General features: G+C 48.1%; 1 protein-coding gene across 2 annotated transcripts in view; it reads left to right on the top strand.

Annotated features, from left to right (window-relative positions):
* FBH1 (F-box DNA helicase 1) overlaps positions 1-16,399 on the top strand; it is a 39,270-nt gene that overhangs the window by 20,061 nt on the left and 2,810 nt on the right. For both annotated transcript variants that reach the window (NM_001099063.1, XM_010811096.4), the window contains 10 exon segments: positions 604-691; positions 774-860; positions 1,660-1,796; positions 8,634-8,733; positions 8,822-8,943; positions 9,364-9,439; positions 10,029-10,226; positions 10,710-10,835; positions 12,985-13,091; positions 16,253-16,384. In NM_001099063.1, coding sequence (NP_001092533.1) covers positions 604-691; positions 774-860; positions 1,660-1,796; positions 8,634-8,733; positions 8,822-8,943; positions 9,364-9,439; positions 10,029-10,226; positions 10,710-10,835; positions 12,985-13,091; positions 16,253-16,384 — 1,173 coding nt within the window.

The raw sequence follows: 16,399 nt of genomic DNA, 5'->3' as shown, positions 1-16,399 counted from the left end.
GGGGTCGAGTTGTCCCAGCCTTTGGTGTCTTCAGAACTGCTGGCGGGAGGCAGAGGCAGAGGCAGGCCACAGGCGGGTGTGGCAGCAGGGTGTCCACGGTCTTCTGTGAAGTGTGGTCCTCTCCCGTGGTCCTCAGCCTGGCCTGCACTGCATCAACAGGGCTCAGTCATTGATCACTGTTTTTTTTCCCTCACTCCCACTGCACAGCATGTGGGATCCTAATTCCCTGACTGGGGATCTAGCATGTGCTCCGTGGAGTGGAAGCACAGAGCCCTCATCTCCAGACTGCTAGGGAAGTCCCTGGTCACTCTCCTTATGAATTATAATCACCATGGGTCATAAATCTAGAGGAATCATCCAGCCCCTCCTGGTTCGTTGGATGCTGTGCTCCCTGAGAGATGCTCTGCCGCTGGGTGTGGTCCAGCCCTGGCTGCTTGCTGGCTGGGTGCCTGATGGTGTCACGAGGCCCTCATGCAGCCAGGGGAGGTCAGGGAGGGGCCGCCACTCACCATGTGCTGGAGCCTTCTCTCTGACCCCTGCTCACACGTGAACCCCATATTTCTGGGCCCTGACCTTGGCGTCACCGTGTCACTTGCTTTCTAGAACGGAGTCCTCGAAGCGAGCCGGCTTTGGGACAACATGCGAAAGTTGGGCGAGTGCAGGGAGGAGGCTTACCATATGACGCACGATGGTACGCATGGGCCTGTCCTGACCCCTGACCCCACGTGGACCCACCTCACCCCGTGTTCTGACCCTTCTGCCCCTTCTCCTAGGCTACTTGAAACTCTGGCAGCTCAGCAAGCCCCTGCTGGCCTCTTTTGATGCCATCTTTGTGGATGAGGCCCAGGACTGCACCCCAGGTGATAAAGCATTTGGGACACCAGTAGTTTCAAACACATAGAAACTGCATCACGCATGTGTCAGAGGACATATATGCAGTGAGTCCGTGGTTCTTATCTGTAGTAGGAGAAGGGGTGTCTGATGCTTAGTCACTCTGAAATCCTTTACTCTTTGATTCCAGATTTCAACAGTCTCTGCCCTCACCTCCACCCAAAGGAGACTTATTTTTCTCTAAATATTTTGCTTGGGTTATTCTTAAAATATTGGCTGAGCCTAAGTCATCACATTATTAGGACAAAGACTCACGCCGAAGGGAAAAGGTAGTCAATTCAGAATGAACAAGGTTTTTTTTTTTTCTAGTGGCTGATAGAAAATAATGTGACTTGGTAGGTTATCCTTAGGCCCCAAGTTATTATATTAAAGAGGATAATTTGCATCATTTTATATTTGCCTCTGTGATTTCTTAGACACAGTCGCATGTTCAGGAGTAAAAATAATCTGCATTCATAGGATTAGAAACTGTCTGTTATAAGCTTGTTTCTTCAGGACTTCTGGATGGTTCGTGGTTAGGACACTGCAGGGGACGCGGGTTCAATTCCTGGTCAGGAACTGAGATCTCACATGCCTCGCAGCATGTCCAGAAATAAATACATGAATGAAAATTGTTTCCTTGGACTGAGTGCATGTGCCCTGCAGGGAAGGATGCCTTGCCACCCAGTGTGCAAGTGTTCTCGCCCTCTGCTGTCTTCCGTTTGGTTTCTTTTTGCTGTGTGGGTGGGCCTTGCATCAGAGCGCTTACTTGCCCCTTCTGGATTGCAGCCATCATGAACATCGTTCTGTCTCAGCCCTGTGGGAAGATCTTCGTGGGAGACCCCCACCAGCAGATCTACACCTTCCGCGGCGCCGTGAATGCTCTGTTCACGGTCCCTCACACACACGTCTTCTATCTCACACAGGTAAGACTCTTCTTTGCTTCCCAGCCCCCAGACGCATGTACACACACACAACACATACACAAGCCTGTGTGGGGCTCCCCACCCCGGTTTTCCAGTGCTGCCTGTGTGCCGGGCCCTGTGCAAGGTTTTACCTGAGCTCACCGCATGCAGCAAATCCACGCCTCTTAAGTAGGGGCTCTCCGTGGTTCTCGGGGGTCTGCAGAGTCAGAACGGTTTTCAAAATAGTCACTTGCCTTTTGCGCCTTGTTGACATTTGCACTGACGATGCAGAGCCTGTAGTGAGCCGTGGCCTCAGTGCCAGCCCGCCCTTGTAGTCTCTGTATTCTTCAATGCAAGGCGCTCACTAAGAGCATCCCTGATAGCAGAGGGAAGAAAGTCTCTGTCCTGCAGACCCTGAGCCCATCTTTCCAGCAGTCCGTGTGCAGAATGGGAAGGAGAGGGACACCCTCCTGCCCCTGCAGTGTGCCGGCCGCTCTCTCACCTGGGGCACTTCTGTGACTGTGCTGTGAGCTCCACCGGGTGCTGCTTCCTTTTGTACTTGAATGAACAGTCGACAGACCAACTCTGGTTGTTCAGACTTGGGGATTTGGCATTTTCTCAAGAATGAATGCGATAAGCCGCGTCTTCAAGGGGAACAGCTAACAAATGTTCATTGCCAAAAAAGTCTTGCTTTCAAGTGAAATCCAGATTTTGAAAAATTGGTTTCCAGCACGAGCACAGCAACCCTTGGAGCCTTGATTGCCCGGAAAGGCTCTTAAATACTCCACTGTTTTCTGCAACCATCTGTGTGAAGCCGTCACACCAAGCTGGACACCCACAGAGCCCCAAGAAATCGGCTCTCCTAAGCTGAGAACTAAAGACATTTGCAAAAATGTAAAAGCAGTGCCACTCTTGTCTCTAAAATATTTTTTTGGAGGGGAGGAGACTACAGTTTTTGAGAAATGTGTTCTTTGTGTTTTCATGTAATGAGATTATTGTTAAATTAACTAAAATTGCTAACGTGGTAATTGTAGATAGATAAAACTCACATAAATACAAGCTTCCTTGGGTCCTCACTAGTTTTCTGAAGCATGAGGAAGTCCTGAGACGGAAATCTGTGGGAACCACTGGTTTTAGGGAGCTCCCAGTTAGGGAGCGTGCGCGGTGCCGGCACACACGGACGTCATCCGCACCGTGCATTCTGCTCCAGGGAGCCCTGGGCCCCAGTCTGTGACGCTGTTCCCCAGGCTTTCTCTTACCGTTTGCTCTAGCGATCTAGGACGACGTCAGCGCAGAGGAATTTTTTTTAATGGATGTTTTTAGTTTCAGATTTTAGCGATCTAGGACGACATCAGCGCAGAGGAATTTTTTTTAATGGACGTTTTTGGTTTCAGATTTAGAAAAAAGTCAAGAAGACAGTACGGACAGTTCTTAAACATGCTGCACTCAGCGTCCTCCAGTATTCAGGTGATGAGTTTGCCACAATTAATGTGTCAGTGTGGGCACGTTATTATCAACTAAAGTCCGCAGTTTATTCAGATTCCCTGGTTCTTACCAAATGTCCTTTTCCTGTTCCAGACTTTTATTCAGATGACCCCACTGCATTTAGTTGTCAAGTCTTCTAGGCTCCTGTTGACTATGCTCTGTGGTTTCTCCAGCTTGCCTTGGTCCTGGTGACCTTGAAGGGCACCATTTAGGTGTCTTGTCACATGCCCCTCTGATGGCATTTGTCTGGTGGTTACACTGATATTTGGGTCCATACCATCAACATGATTCACAATTGATGATGTTGTCTTGGTGCCCTGGCTGAGCTGGGGTGTGGCAAGTGATTCTACTGTGACGTGACCCCCCCACCCACCCTCACCTCTATCTCCCCTTTCCACACTGTGTGCCCTGAAAGGAAATCATGGCTCACAGCCCTCAGTTAAGAACAAGAGTTGGAATATCCACATAGATTGTTTGGAATTCTTCTGTGAAGGAGATACTTTGTCTTCTCTTCAGTTTATTTATTTATTCATTTATTTATTTGTATCAGCATGGACTTGTGGATCTTGATAATGTGGGGATGGCTCACTTAGAATAGGAAACATCAAGGATGATGGAGTAGAGAACGCCATGAACAGTATGAAATGGTAAAAAGATATGACACCGAAAGATGAACTCCCCAGATCAGTAGGTGCCCAATATGCTGCTGGAGAAGAGTGGAGAAATAGCTCCAGAAGGATTGAAGAAACTGAGCCGAAGTGGAAACAGCACCCAATTTTGGATGTATCTGTTGGTGAAAGTAAATTCCTATGCTGTAAAGAACAATACTGCATAGGAACCTGGAATGTTAGGTCCATGAATCAAGGTAAATTGGAAGTGGTTAAACAGGAGATGGCAAGAGAAAACATTGACATTTTAGGAATCAGTGAACTAAAATGGACTGGAATGGGCAGATTTAATTCAGATGACCACTGTATCTACTGCTGTGGACAAGAATCCCTTAGAAGAATGGGAGTAGCCCTCTTGGTCAATAAAAGAGTCTGAAATGCAGTACTTGGGTACAATTTCAAAAACGACAGAATGATCTCTGTTCATTACCAAGGCAAACCATTCAGTATCATAGTAATCCAAGTCTCTGCTCCAACCACTAATGCCAAAGAAGCTAAAGTTGACCGGTTCTATGAAAACCTTCTAGAACACACTAAAAAAAGATGTCCTTTTTATCATAGGGGTGAGTAAAATTCACTCAGTCATGTGCGACTTTGCAACCCCATGGAATATACAGTCCATGGAATTCTTCAGGCCAGAATACTGGAGTGGGTAGCCTTTCCGTTCTCCAAGGGATCTTCCCAACCCAGGGATCTAATCCAGCTCTCCCACATTGCAGGCAGATTCTTTACCAGTTGAGCCACTAGGGAAGCCCAAAAATACCAGCGTGGGCTATCTCTTCTCCAGCGGATCTTCCTGACTCAGGAATCAAACCGGTTCACGTGCATTGCAGACAGATTCTTTACCAACTGAGCTTTCAGGGAAGCCTCATCATTGGGGACTGTAATGCAAAGGTAGGAAATCAAAAGATACGTGGAGTAAACGGAAAGTTTGCCTTGAGTACAAAATGAAGCAGGTCAAAGGCAAACAGAGTTTTGCCAAGAGAATGCACCCTAGCAAACACCCTCTTCCAACAGCGCAAGAGACAACTCTACACATGGACATGACCAGATGGTCAATACCAAAATCAGGTTGTGTTCTTTGCAGGCAAAGATGGAGAAGCTCTATAGATGCTCTATATAGAAGAGAAGTTCTATATAGATGGAGAAGCTCTCAGCAAAAATAAGACTGGGAGCTGACTGTGGCTCAGATCATCAACTCCTATTGCAAAATTCAGACTTAAACAAAGTAGGGAAAACCACTAGGCCATTCAGGTATGTGGAGAAGGCAATGGCAACCCACTCGAGTACTCTTGCCTGGGCAGTCCCATGGATGGAGGAGCCTGGTGGGCTGCAGTCCATGGGGTCGCTACGAGTTAGACATGACTGAGTGACTTCACTTTCGCTTTTCACTTTCATGCATTGGAGAAGGAAATGGCAACCCATGCCAGTGTTCTTGCCTGGAGAGTCCCAAGGATGGCAGAGCCTGGTGGGCTGCTGTCTATGGGGTCGCACAGAGACACAACTGAAGTGATTTAGCAGCAGCATTCAGGTATGACCTAAATAAAATCCTTTACAATTATACAGTGGAAGTGACAAATAGATTCAAGGGATTGAATCTGATAAAACTATGGATGGAGGTTCATTGCATTGTACAGGAGGCGGTGATCAAAACCATCCCTAAGAAAGAGAAATGCAAAAAGGCAAAATGGTTGTCTAAGGAGGCCTTACACATAGCTGAGAAAAGAAGAGAAGCAAAAGGCAAAGGAAAAAAGGAACGATATATCCATCTGAATGCAGAGTTCTGAAGAACAGCAAGGAGGGACAAGAAAGCCTAAGTGAACAGTGTAAAGAAATAGAGGAAAACAGTGGGAATGGGAAAGACTGGAGATCTTTTCAAGAAAATTAGAGATGCCAAGGGAACATTTCATGCAAAGATGGGCTCGATAAAGGACAGAAATGGTATGGACCTAACAGAAGCAGAAGAGATTAAGAAGAGCAAGAATATACAGAACTATACAAGAAAGATCTTAATGACCCAGGTAACCATGGTGATGTGATCACTCACCTAGAGCCAGACATCCTGGAGTGCGAAGTCAAGTGGGCCTTAGGAAACATCACTACAAACAAAGCTAGTGGAGGTGATGGAATTCCAGCTGAGCTATTTCAAATCCTAAAAGATAATGCTGTGAAAGTGCTGCACTCAGTATGCCAGCAAATTTGGAAAATTCAGCAGTGGCCACAGGACTGGAAAAAATCAAGTTTTCATTCCAATCCCAAAGAAAGCCAATGCCAAAGAATGTTTAAACTGCTGCACAATTGCACTCATCTCATATGCTAGCAAAGGAATGTTCAAAGTCCTGCAAGTTAGGCTTCAACGGTATGTGAACTGAGAACTTCCAGATGTTTAAGCTGGATTTAGAAAAGGCAGAGGAACCAGAGATCAAATTGCCAACATCCTATGATTGTTGGATCATAGAAAAAGCAAGAGAATTACAGAAAAACATCTGCTTCTGCGTCATTGACTATGCTAAAGCCTTTGACTGTGTGAATCACAATAAATTTGTGTGGAAAATTCATTAAACAGTGGGAATATCAGACCACCTTACCCGCCTCCTGTGAAACCTGTATGCAAGTCAAGAAGCAACGGTTAGAACCAGACATGGAACAACAGACTGGTTCCAAATCAGGAAAGGAGTACATCAAGGCTGTATATTGTCACCCTGCTTATTTAACTTACGTGCTGAGTACATTATGAAAAATGCTGAGCTGGATGAAACACAAGCTAAGATTGCTGGGAGAAATATCAATAACCTCAGATATGCAGATGACACCACCATTATGGCAGAAAGCGAAGAACTAAAGAGTCCTTTGATGAAAATGAAAGAGGAGAGTGAAAAACCTGGCTTAAAACTCAACATTCAAAAAACAAAGATCGTGGCATCCGATCCCATCACTTCATGGCAGCTAGATGGGGAAACAATGACAGACTTTATTATCTTGGGCTCCAGGATCACTGCAAATAGTGACTGCAACCATGAAATTAAAAGACACTTGCTCCTTTGAAGAAAAGCTATGACCAACCTAGACAGCATGTTAAAAAGCAGAAACATTACTTTGCTGCCAAAGGTCTATCTAGTCAAAGCTATGGTTTTTCCAGTAGTCATGTATGGATGTGAGAGTTTGACTATGAAGAAAGGTGAACGCCAAAGAATTGATGCTTTTGAACCATGGTGTTGGAGAAGACTCTTGAGAGTCCCTTGAACTGCAAGGAGATCAAACCAGTCCATCCTAGAGGAAATCAGTCCTGAATATTCATTGGAAGGACTGATGCTGAAGCTGAAACTCCAATACTTTGGCTACCTGGTGGGAAGAGCTGACTCACTGGAAAAGACCCTGATGCTGGGAAAGATTGAAGACGGGAGGGGAAGGAGACAACAGAGGATGAGATGGTTAGAAGGCATCACCAACTTAATGGACATGAGTTTGAGCAAACTCCGGGAGACGGTGAAGGACAGGGAGGCCTGGTGTATGCATTCCATGGGGTCGCAAAGAGTCGGACACGACTGATCAACTCTGAACAGCACCACTTAGAATAGTTCTGTAGCAGCAAAGTACTACTTGTTGAAAATCTCCCTCTCCTTCAACTGTGTTCTTGCTGGTCACCCAAATATATAGTACTTCTTTACCTCAAATTATAAATAGGTGGGAAAAGGCAGTAAACACCATGAGTTTGGGCAAAAGCACTGACTTTCCAGCTGCAGAGGTCAAGGAATTAGTGCGTTGGGCGCTGCTTTGAGGGTAGGAAATTATTTTGCCACATGCAGTGGGCGGGGATGGGGAGGGGGCAGGAAATGCTCAGGACTTTGTGATCTTTCTCACGGCTTGTTAAGTAGAGCAGTGGTTTTATTTATTTATTTTTTCCCGATAAACATTGTGCTCAGTACAGTAAGGAATAGCTGTGGGTAATGCTGTGTGTTGTAATGTCCACTCTCATCTCATCTGTGGCCAAGCATTGCAGAAGCAGTGCCTTCCTCAGTGGGGCAGTGGCTTTACATTGGTGTTGAAGGAGCCTCAGGGGGCAGGGAGTTGCACCCTCTCCCCTTGGTCTTCTGTGTGTAATTTATGTAATTTATGCTTCTTCTTCAGATGGTGTTTGGAAAGAATGAGGGATTTGCTTAAAAGGAAAGTCTGCTGCTGGTCTCAGGAAACAAAGGAGCTGAGAGGGTCCTGAAAGTCCATACCCCACCTTTTTCTTCGTGGGTTGTTCTTCCTGTTTGCGGCGAGGCACAGGGCTTTATGAAAGTGTGTGGCAGAGGATTCATCTGGCAGAGAGAAGGGGCAGGGGAGAAGGGTTGGAGGCCAAGCAGGTGAGACATGAGGTGGGGGTTTCTGAGCTATGCTGGGAGCAGCAATAAGAGAGTGTAAAAAATGTGGTGGAAAGATTGTCAGTTTGGATTCAGGGGCAAGAGATAAAGACAGATAGGTCAGTCTCAGGTTTCAAGATAGAAAATTCTGTTTTGAAAACTTAGAATAGTGATGTCTGCCACTGAGGCTCCTGTTCCATGTGAGTGGCTGTGCAGTAGGGAATTTCCAAGGACCCTCTCAAGGTTGGACAAGCAAGGGACGCGCAGCACGGTTTGCAGAGGCCAGGCCTCAGTGGTGACGGCAGTGTGTTCTCATTCTTTGGTGGGTGCTGACGCCATCTGTTCTGTTCTTCTCCCAGAGTTTCCGGTTCGGTGTAGAGATAGCCTATGTAGGAGCTACCATCTTGGATGTCTGCAAGCGAGTGAGAAGGAAGACATTGGTTGGAGGCAACCATCAGAGTAAGGCTGCAGTTCCTCGTATTTGTTACACAGATTACCTTCCCTCGTTGCCTGGATCGGCCCCAGAGTTTGTGCTCTCTCCCTCAAGGTGGCATCCGGGGTGACTCAAAGGGGCAGGTGGCTCTTCTGTCCCGCACCAACGCCAATGTGTTTGACGAGGCTGTCCGGGTCACAGAGGGAGAGGTGCCTGCCCGGATTCACTTGATTGGGGTAGGAGTGCATGTCTGTCCTCTGCTCTCACTCGGAAACCTCACCCACACACAGAGCCGATGAAAGTGCCCCTCGCTCAGACTCATCCTGCACACAGGAGTTGGGGTAACTGTCCTGCGTCTGCGCTGGGAGACACTCCCTCCAGCTGTTCTGCTCCAGCGAGTCCTGTAAAGTAAGGCCCAGCAAGGACCGCGGACCTTTTCCCCTGCTCTCTAGAAAAAACTCCATGCCCTTCTTGCCTGTGTGCATACACAAAAGCTCACCGCATTTATGCTCTGGGTGCAGTTTGAGAGTCTGTTCCAAAAAGCCAGCTCATTTCAAAATCCCACCTGTACATCCTCTTTACATTGTCTTGTTAACAACAGTAATGAAAACAAAAAACGAAAAGAAGCCCAAAGTTTCACCAGCAAACTTTTTCAGGGGATTAAATCGTTTGGATTGGACAGAATCATTGATATTTGGACACTTCTCCAGCCAGAGGAAGAACGGAAGAAACGTGAGTACTGCTTGGCCATGTGGGGCAGCCACAGGCACCCTGGTGTCGGGCGGGAGGTGGACGGGCGTGTTGAGTCGCTTGTTGTCTGCCCTGGAGGAGCCGATATGCTGCTTCTGGCAGCGGCACAGTTCCTGAGGCCACCTGTTCTCAGAGGCGGTGACAGCTCTTTCCAGGCCCTGTTCTCAGGAGTCTAGATCTCTCTCTCACACACTGGCCCCGCGGCCATCATCCTCACCCTCTTTCTGTTCCGTCTGCCTGAGGACCTCACACGTGGTGACTTCTACCTGGGCCCTGTGCAATCGTTTCTAACACTTCCATAGCACACTTGCTTTTTCATTACCGCATTGTTTCAAATCCCCGACGAGCAGGGATCTCAAGGGCAGAGCTCTTGACCCCAAACTTGATGCACAGGCCACTGTGCTAACTCACCCCGAGGCCCAGGGCAGGTCGTTGGTGCCGTCGGGCCTGGAACCAGGTCTCCAGCTCTGAGACCATTCATTTGTCTCATGGTCTGTTAGGAATGTGGAACTGCCACCACCGAGCATGGGTGCAGCTGTGTCCCCCTGACCCACACGCATGTTCCCTCTAGGAAACCTCATCATTAAGGACAAGTTCATCAGGAGGTGGGCGCACAAAGAGGGTTTCAGTGGCTTCAAGCGGTACGTGACCGCAGCTGAGGACAAGGAGCTGGAAGCCAAGATCGCGGTCGTGGAGAAGTACAACATCCGCATTCCAGAGCTGGTGGCGAGGATAGAGCGGTGCCACATAGAGGACTTGGACTTTGCAGGTGAGGACATGGGGCAGGGGCGGCCTCTGGGGCTCTTGCCAGCGTGGACTTCACTTTCTGGGGCAACCACACCAGCGAGGGGAGCTGGGCTGCCTTCCTCCCGCCCCTCCTCTCTTTCTGCTCTACTTCCAGCGGGAAGAAGGGGCTCCTGAGCCCCAGCTCTGCCAGCCACCGCGTGAGCCTGGGCAAGCTCCCGCCCTCCCCTGGGCCTGTGTCCCCTCGTGTGCAGGCAGTGGGTGGCAGGTGGCAGCCGTGAGCTCTGGGCCAGACTCTGCCGTGTACTCAGCCCCTGCAGTGGGCTTCTCATCCCCCTCACCTGTTTACTGTCTCCCTCCCTCCCTTTTTTTTTTTCAAGCTGAGGTTCCCTTTTCTGCAGAGCTGCACCCAGGCAAGAAAACGCAGTTAGGGCAGCATACACTTTTCTCCCCTCCCCTGTCTCCCCCTGCCTGCCCTGGCTGACGGTCGGCTGTGTTTCTGCTGCAGAGTACATCTTGGGCACCGTGCACAAGGCCAAGGGCCTGGAGTTTGACACCGTGCACGTCCTGGACGATTTTGTGAAAGTGCCCTGTGCCAGGCACAACCTCGCACAGCTGCCCCACTTCAGAGTCGGTGAGCACACGGAGTCCTCATTGTGGGGCTGCCTTGCTTTTTCCAGGATGGTGTGGCCTCTTGGAAGGATCCTCCTAGAACAGAAAGGGCCTCCTGGTCCTCAATTTATTATTCTTAGACTGTGGTTTTTAGAAAAACTGAGCTTCCAGGGTCTACTTCCGTCAGGCTTCTCCAGGGGCAGGTGGGCTTATCGCGTCTTGGTATTTCCCCATCAGACAGAAGCTCTAAATCATCGTTTACCTACCTACCAGGGTGTTCTTCCTGTAATTTTTTTTTTTTTTTTTTTTTATTAAAGAGGCCTGAGAATCTTAAAAGGCATCAGTGTACACTATCATTGGCTTCTTTTGTATCAGTTTATACTTGAGGCTACCTGTTAAACTCTAAGCATTGGTGCTGTTTGTTTGGGGTTTAAGTCTTAGAATGAAACCATTTGAAGTCTTCCTATAAACAGACAAAATGTCTCTCTTAGTCATGGAGTCAAAATTTGGGTCATAGCCTGCATGGGCAAGCCCCAAATAGAAATACTAAAAATTCCTTATCTCTGACAAATATATTCCTAAAACAAGAGGAAGACATAGTGTTGAACATATGTTGCTGTGGAGCAGGGAGACGCAGTAGCCACAGAGAGATACCAGCTGCTCTGTCTTGAGGAAGTGAAGTTTATTGAATAATGTAATAGAGTGTGGCCACATGCAGCCCTTAGCACAAGACTGTCACTGTGCGTTAGGATTACGGCCAGACTGTTAGCAGTCCTGCTCTCTCATTGGTTGGTGCCAAAGGGGCCCCTCCCACAGGCAGCCGGCTGTCAGGGAGCGACTTTTAGCGGTCCATTCAGCCAGCTGTCAGTGGAGTGGTGGTCATCAGGAGAGTGAGGTAAGAGGCGGAGCCTGGCTTTCTCCCTGGGGCCCTTCAGCTCACCCATCCCTGGGCCAGCACGTGAGCCAGGGACCCAGGGAACAGGCTGGGGGCCTTGTCCTGCAGGGCTCCAGAGCCTTCACCAGGACTGCACCGTGGCTGGGCGCATGCCTTGAGGTGGTGACCCGGTCCCTGATCCCCGCCTCTGAGACCTCACGGCAGCGGCTGTCTGCATGTGTCACCGTCTGTGGGGCCTGCCCCCACCATACTGGCAGCCTGCAGAGCCTGAGGGCCGTTAGGGCCTGGGTGCCCGGCTCCCTCAGTGATGACAGCCGCACGGGGTCTGGAGGCCTGGCCCTGAGGGAGCCACCAGATGAGATCTGCCTCCCCTCAGCCAGAACCCGAACTCAGTGAGTGACGGTTGTGCCTGGGGACTGTGTCCTTTCTTGTCAGAACAGAGCATAATATTCACTTGGTGGAGGTTTATAGGAGCATGGTTCCCTGACCGTGACCTGATCTCAGGAACACAGGCTCTGCCACCAAGATGTTTGCAACAACTCGCTCATTCCTCCCTCCCCTTCCCTAGAAAAGGGCTTTGCTGAGAGCTCTCGGGGAGCTTGGGCTGTTTAGGGCACAAGCCATCCAATTCCTTGCAAACCCTGCATTAAACTCTTCTCTGCTCCAAAGTTCAGTGTTGTGGTGTTTGGCCTCATCCTGTGCCCACCCTTCTAGGGCGGATGGCACAGCTCCTCCTGTGTTCCCAGACCCCCGACGCCTTGTGGAGGGCTCCTGTGTGCAGGCACTGACAGGGCAGAAACCGTGCAAGCCCATCCAGACTGGCTGAGGGAGAGGGAGGGCGTTTGGAGGGAAGAGCATAGCCCCCGAGACAGGAGCCTCAGGCGCCCTGGGTCCCTTGTGTGGCTGTGGCTGAGGTCTGTCTGTCCAGGGACTTCACCTCCATCAGCCTGATTTCTGCCAGCCTCCTGGTTGCCAGGATGATGCTCCAGGCACGTCACTGCTGACCATGCACCAGGTGCTGGGTGACCAGTGAACAAGCCCCCAGGACTTGCCAGAGGCAGCACAAACGAGAGCTCAAGGTCCTGTGTCCCTTGTCTTGTAAGGGTTGTTTGTTCCTGGAGTTGGTGTTGGTAGGAAAGCTTCATTTATGAAGCCAGCAGATCTTTAGGGATTTTTGCGGGGTGGGTGGGGAGTAGTAAATGTTTAGATCAGGACATAAATTTTTGTAAGCAGGCTTGTGTGTTGATATTTTTTTTTTTCCCTTTTCTTTCTTTAGAGTCGTTTTCTGAGGATGAGTGGAATTTACTGTATGTAGCAGTAACTCGTGCCAAAAAGCGGCTCATCATGACCAGATCTCTGGAGAACATTTTGACTTTGGCTGGGGTAAGCACAGACAGTTGTTTGCTGACTCCTGGTTTATAGATAAGCCTGGCTTTTCTTAGTCTCTAAACCAGTACCCCAGAGAGTGAAGTAGGAGAGTAAATCTTATGTACAAATTCTCTACCTGTTGTGTGAGTTTCTGCATGAACTTTGATCTTATGTATTCTTAGAACCTGCAGCGTCATTTTCTTGTAGAACCTGCGTTACGGTAGTGGTTAGATCTGTAACAGAAGCAAATTATCACATTGGCAGTTGATAACAGATAGCTTGTAGAGTAGTGATACCATTTCACAACATGGGTTATATGAGGAAATCTGAGACATTTTAATGTTGAGACAATGATATATTGCAGTCCTACATCTGCGTATGTTTGGAGTCCATGTCTCTGAAACACCAGGGACTTTTCTTTCATATCCACAGCCCCCGTTATTGTCTCATAAAATTTATGGTGATTCCACATGGCCTCTACCACCCGATCCATAATCATACTTTTATGATTATCTCGGAAATGTCTTTTTATAGTTGATTTGTTCAGATCAGGACCCAGACAGACGTTTGGTTATTAGGTCTCTTAAATTTCTTTATTTAGAGCAGCCCAGGACCCCTCCCCCATCCCTGACACTTCTGACTGTTTGTGGAAACTGCATCAGTTGTTCCCCAGAGCGTCCCCTCTTTTCCGTTTGTCCTGCAGTTGCCTGCCCTGGGTTGCCGTCACAGGAAGTCACCTGAGGGGCGTGACTGGGCTGGGGTCTAATTGTTCTGGCAGGAACCCTCCACGGTGCGGGGGCAGCAGGCTTCACTCTGTGCTGTGTCCCGTCAGGAGGCAGCGGTTTCAGATTCTCTCCCTCTTAGTGATGCTCAGGCTGTTCACCTCTTTAGCAGACAGAGCTAGGAAATCCATATTTTTGACACTGATCATTTCAACCCCAGTCTTTAATTTAAGCTTCTTGTTGAATGCAGCACAGATATATAAAGTAGACACGCAGGTGCAACGGACAGAGGTGGGCTGCCCTCTGTCTGCACCGTCGGGAGCGGGTGGCCAGCTACGCTTACAACCCTCGTCACTTGTGGTTCTCCAGCCCAGTCCTTTAAGGATTTTTACGTCTTTACACATTACACAGTTTACTTTCTTTTACATTTGAATCTTTTCTCTTACACTGAAACTCTTGGTTCAGAACCGTATTTATTAATTGCTTATTTATATTATTCTGGGTGTCAAATTTTTCAAGTAGTACCAATATTACTGTTGACAGAATACTGTGTGGAATTAAAGATCTCCTAACAGGTCTGTCTGTTAATATTCCACTGAAGATGTGTAGTCAGAGTACAGTGTTTTGAAGTACCATGCTTGAAATGAGTCTTTTCCCCTCTGTGTGACTTGATCATCAGTTTAAGCACAGGTAGACATATTTGTTTATCTGCAGCCCCTACAAGGATTGCTGTCCTTCTTCATTATCTTTTTTGAATGTATAAAGCTTATGTTTCTGAAATCAGAACTTTGTAACAGGTGTCCTTTGAGAAGTCTTGTTCCCTCCCTATCTCCTGTAGACTTTCTCTCCTTCCATCATTGATAGCTAGTTTTTAAAAATTAGTTTTTGATATTTTTTTTGCAGATATTGACAAATATGTATAGATGTATTTTTCTATTTTCCTTTTCCATGAAAGGTAGCATTCTATAATATTCTATACCTCACTTTTTATCAGTTTCTAAAGCTTTTTCTCCTCCTTTTTATAGCTGAGTAGTATTCACTGCATCCATCGGACATGACTTATATAGTTCCTCACCCATGGATATTGGCTTTTTTCCAGTCTTTTGCATTTAATACTTTTGCCACCATGCATGATCTTAGGCACAAGTCATTTTCTGTTTTAGTTAATGCATCTTGGGGATACAATTCTACAGTCATACTTTCTGGGTAAAGGATAATGAATGTATCACTTTTCTAGGTTTTGCCATATTCATCACGGGAATTGTATGTCTTGGAGTCCCACAAGTTTTGTGTTAGAGTCTCACAGACTTTTTAAAGCTAACTGGAAGTATGTCAGTTGCTCATGCACACATTTTGTGGGAGAAATGAGCTTTCTCCAAGGAGAAAAGAACACAGACTCTGCAGAAGTGCTTCCTTCTCACTAAGGCTGGTTAGGAGACACCTGTTGGTCCAGCGGCTAGCACGGCCCATTTGTGTGACCAGATGATTCTTAGTCTGAAGGGCCTTGCATGAGGGGAGGACTTCTGCTTTTTCTCTGTTGTGGCTTATGACTCCATCTGGGAACATCCTGTTTCAGACGTGGTGAGGTCCACCCTGGTCAGTAGTTAGTTGTTCGTACACACTGGCAGGAACATGAGCATTTGTATATTTTCTGTTCTTTCCTGTAGCAGGTAGGCAGACCCTGAAAGACAGAAAAACCACATAAATCAGAACCGTAGACCTGGATTTTGAAAAAAAAAAAAATTGGATAAATAGCTAGTTGTAATTCAGAAAAACCCATGAAATCATCCTTGTTTTGTCGGCAAGCGTTGGAGGTCTTTCTGGTGTGCCAGCCCAGGTTGCCCTCTGCCGCGGCGGCAGACCAGATCCTGGTGCCTGTTCTCGGGCGTCTCCCATCTGGGAGGGCGCTGGCATTTGATGCAGCGTCCACTGCGTGCAGACGATGCGCGCCTGGCACACACTATCGTGCATCTTATCCAACAGCCAGCTGACCTGGGTGCTGGGTCTGTGCCTTTTGCAGGTAGAGCAGCAGAGCTCAGAGCTCGCTCACAGGAACAGCCAGGGGCTCGGGGAAATGGGCATGCACAGGTGTTTGAAGCTCACTGGGCTGTGAAGAGAACATGCAGATCATGTTTAATGTCACAGAGGCAGGTCAGCCTCAGATAAAATCCAGAAGTAGTCCTAAAATATTACAGCCGATAGTGTCACATGTTTGTCCATTAAACGTTTTTTTTTAAACCAGTCATTTTAGTAAGAATGCAGCTGGACTGGGTCCCGCTGTGCGTGTTCTTTTGGAATTGGTGTTACGTGCAGGGAAAAGGCAGAGAAACAACGGAAGCCGCTGTGGTCCGTGCTTTTCTTATCTTGGGACTCATATGATGTCCTAGAGTGTTGGACGTCCAGGTAGAAAATTGCAGAGGCGCTGCAGCAACACCCTTGTTCTCTCCTTCCCAGGAATACTTCTTGCAGGCGGAGCTGACGAGTAACGTGCTGAAGACAGGCGTGGTGCGCTGCTGCGTGGGCCAGTGCAGCAACGCCATCCCTGTGGACGCCGCGCTCACCATGCGCAAGCTGCCCATCACCTACGTACGTGTCTCGGCC

This window comes from Bos taurus, chromosome 13 (genome assembly GCF_002263795.3).
Source record: "Bos taurus isolate L1 Dominette 01449 registration number 42190680 breed Hereford chromosome 13, ARS-UCD2.0, whole genome shotgun sequence".
NCBI classification, from domain to species: domain Eukaryota; kingdom Metazoa; phylum Chordata; class Mammalia; order Artiodactyla; family Bovidae; genus Bos; species Bos taurus.
This window is presented reverse-complemented; position numbering and strand designations above follow the sequence as displayed.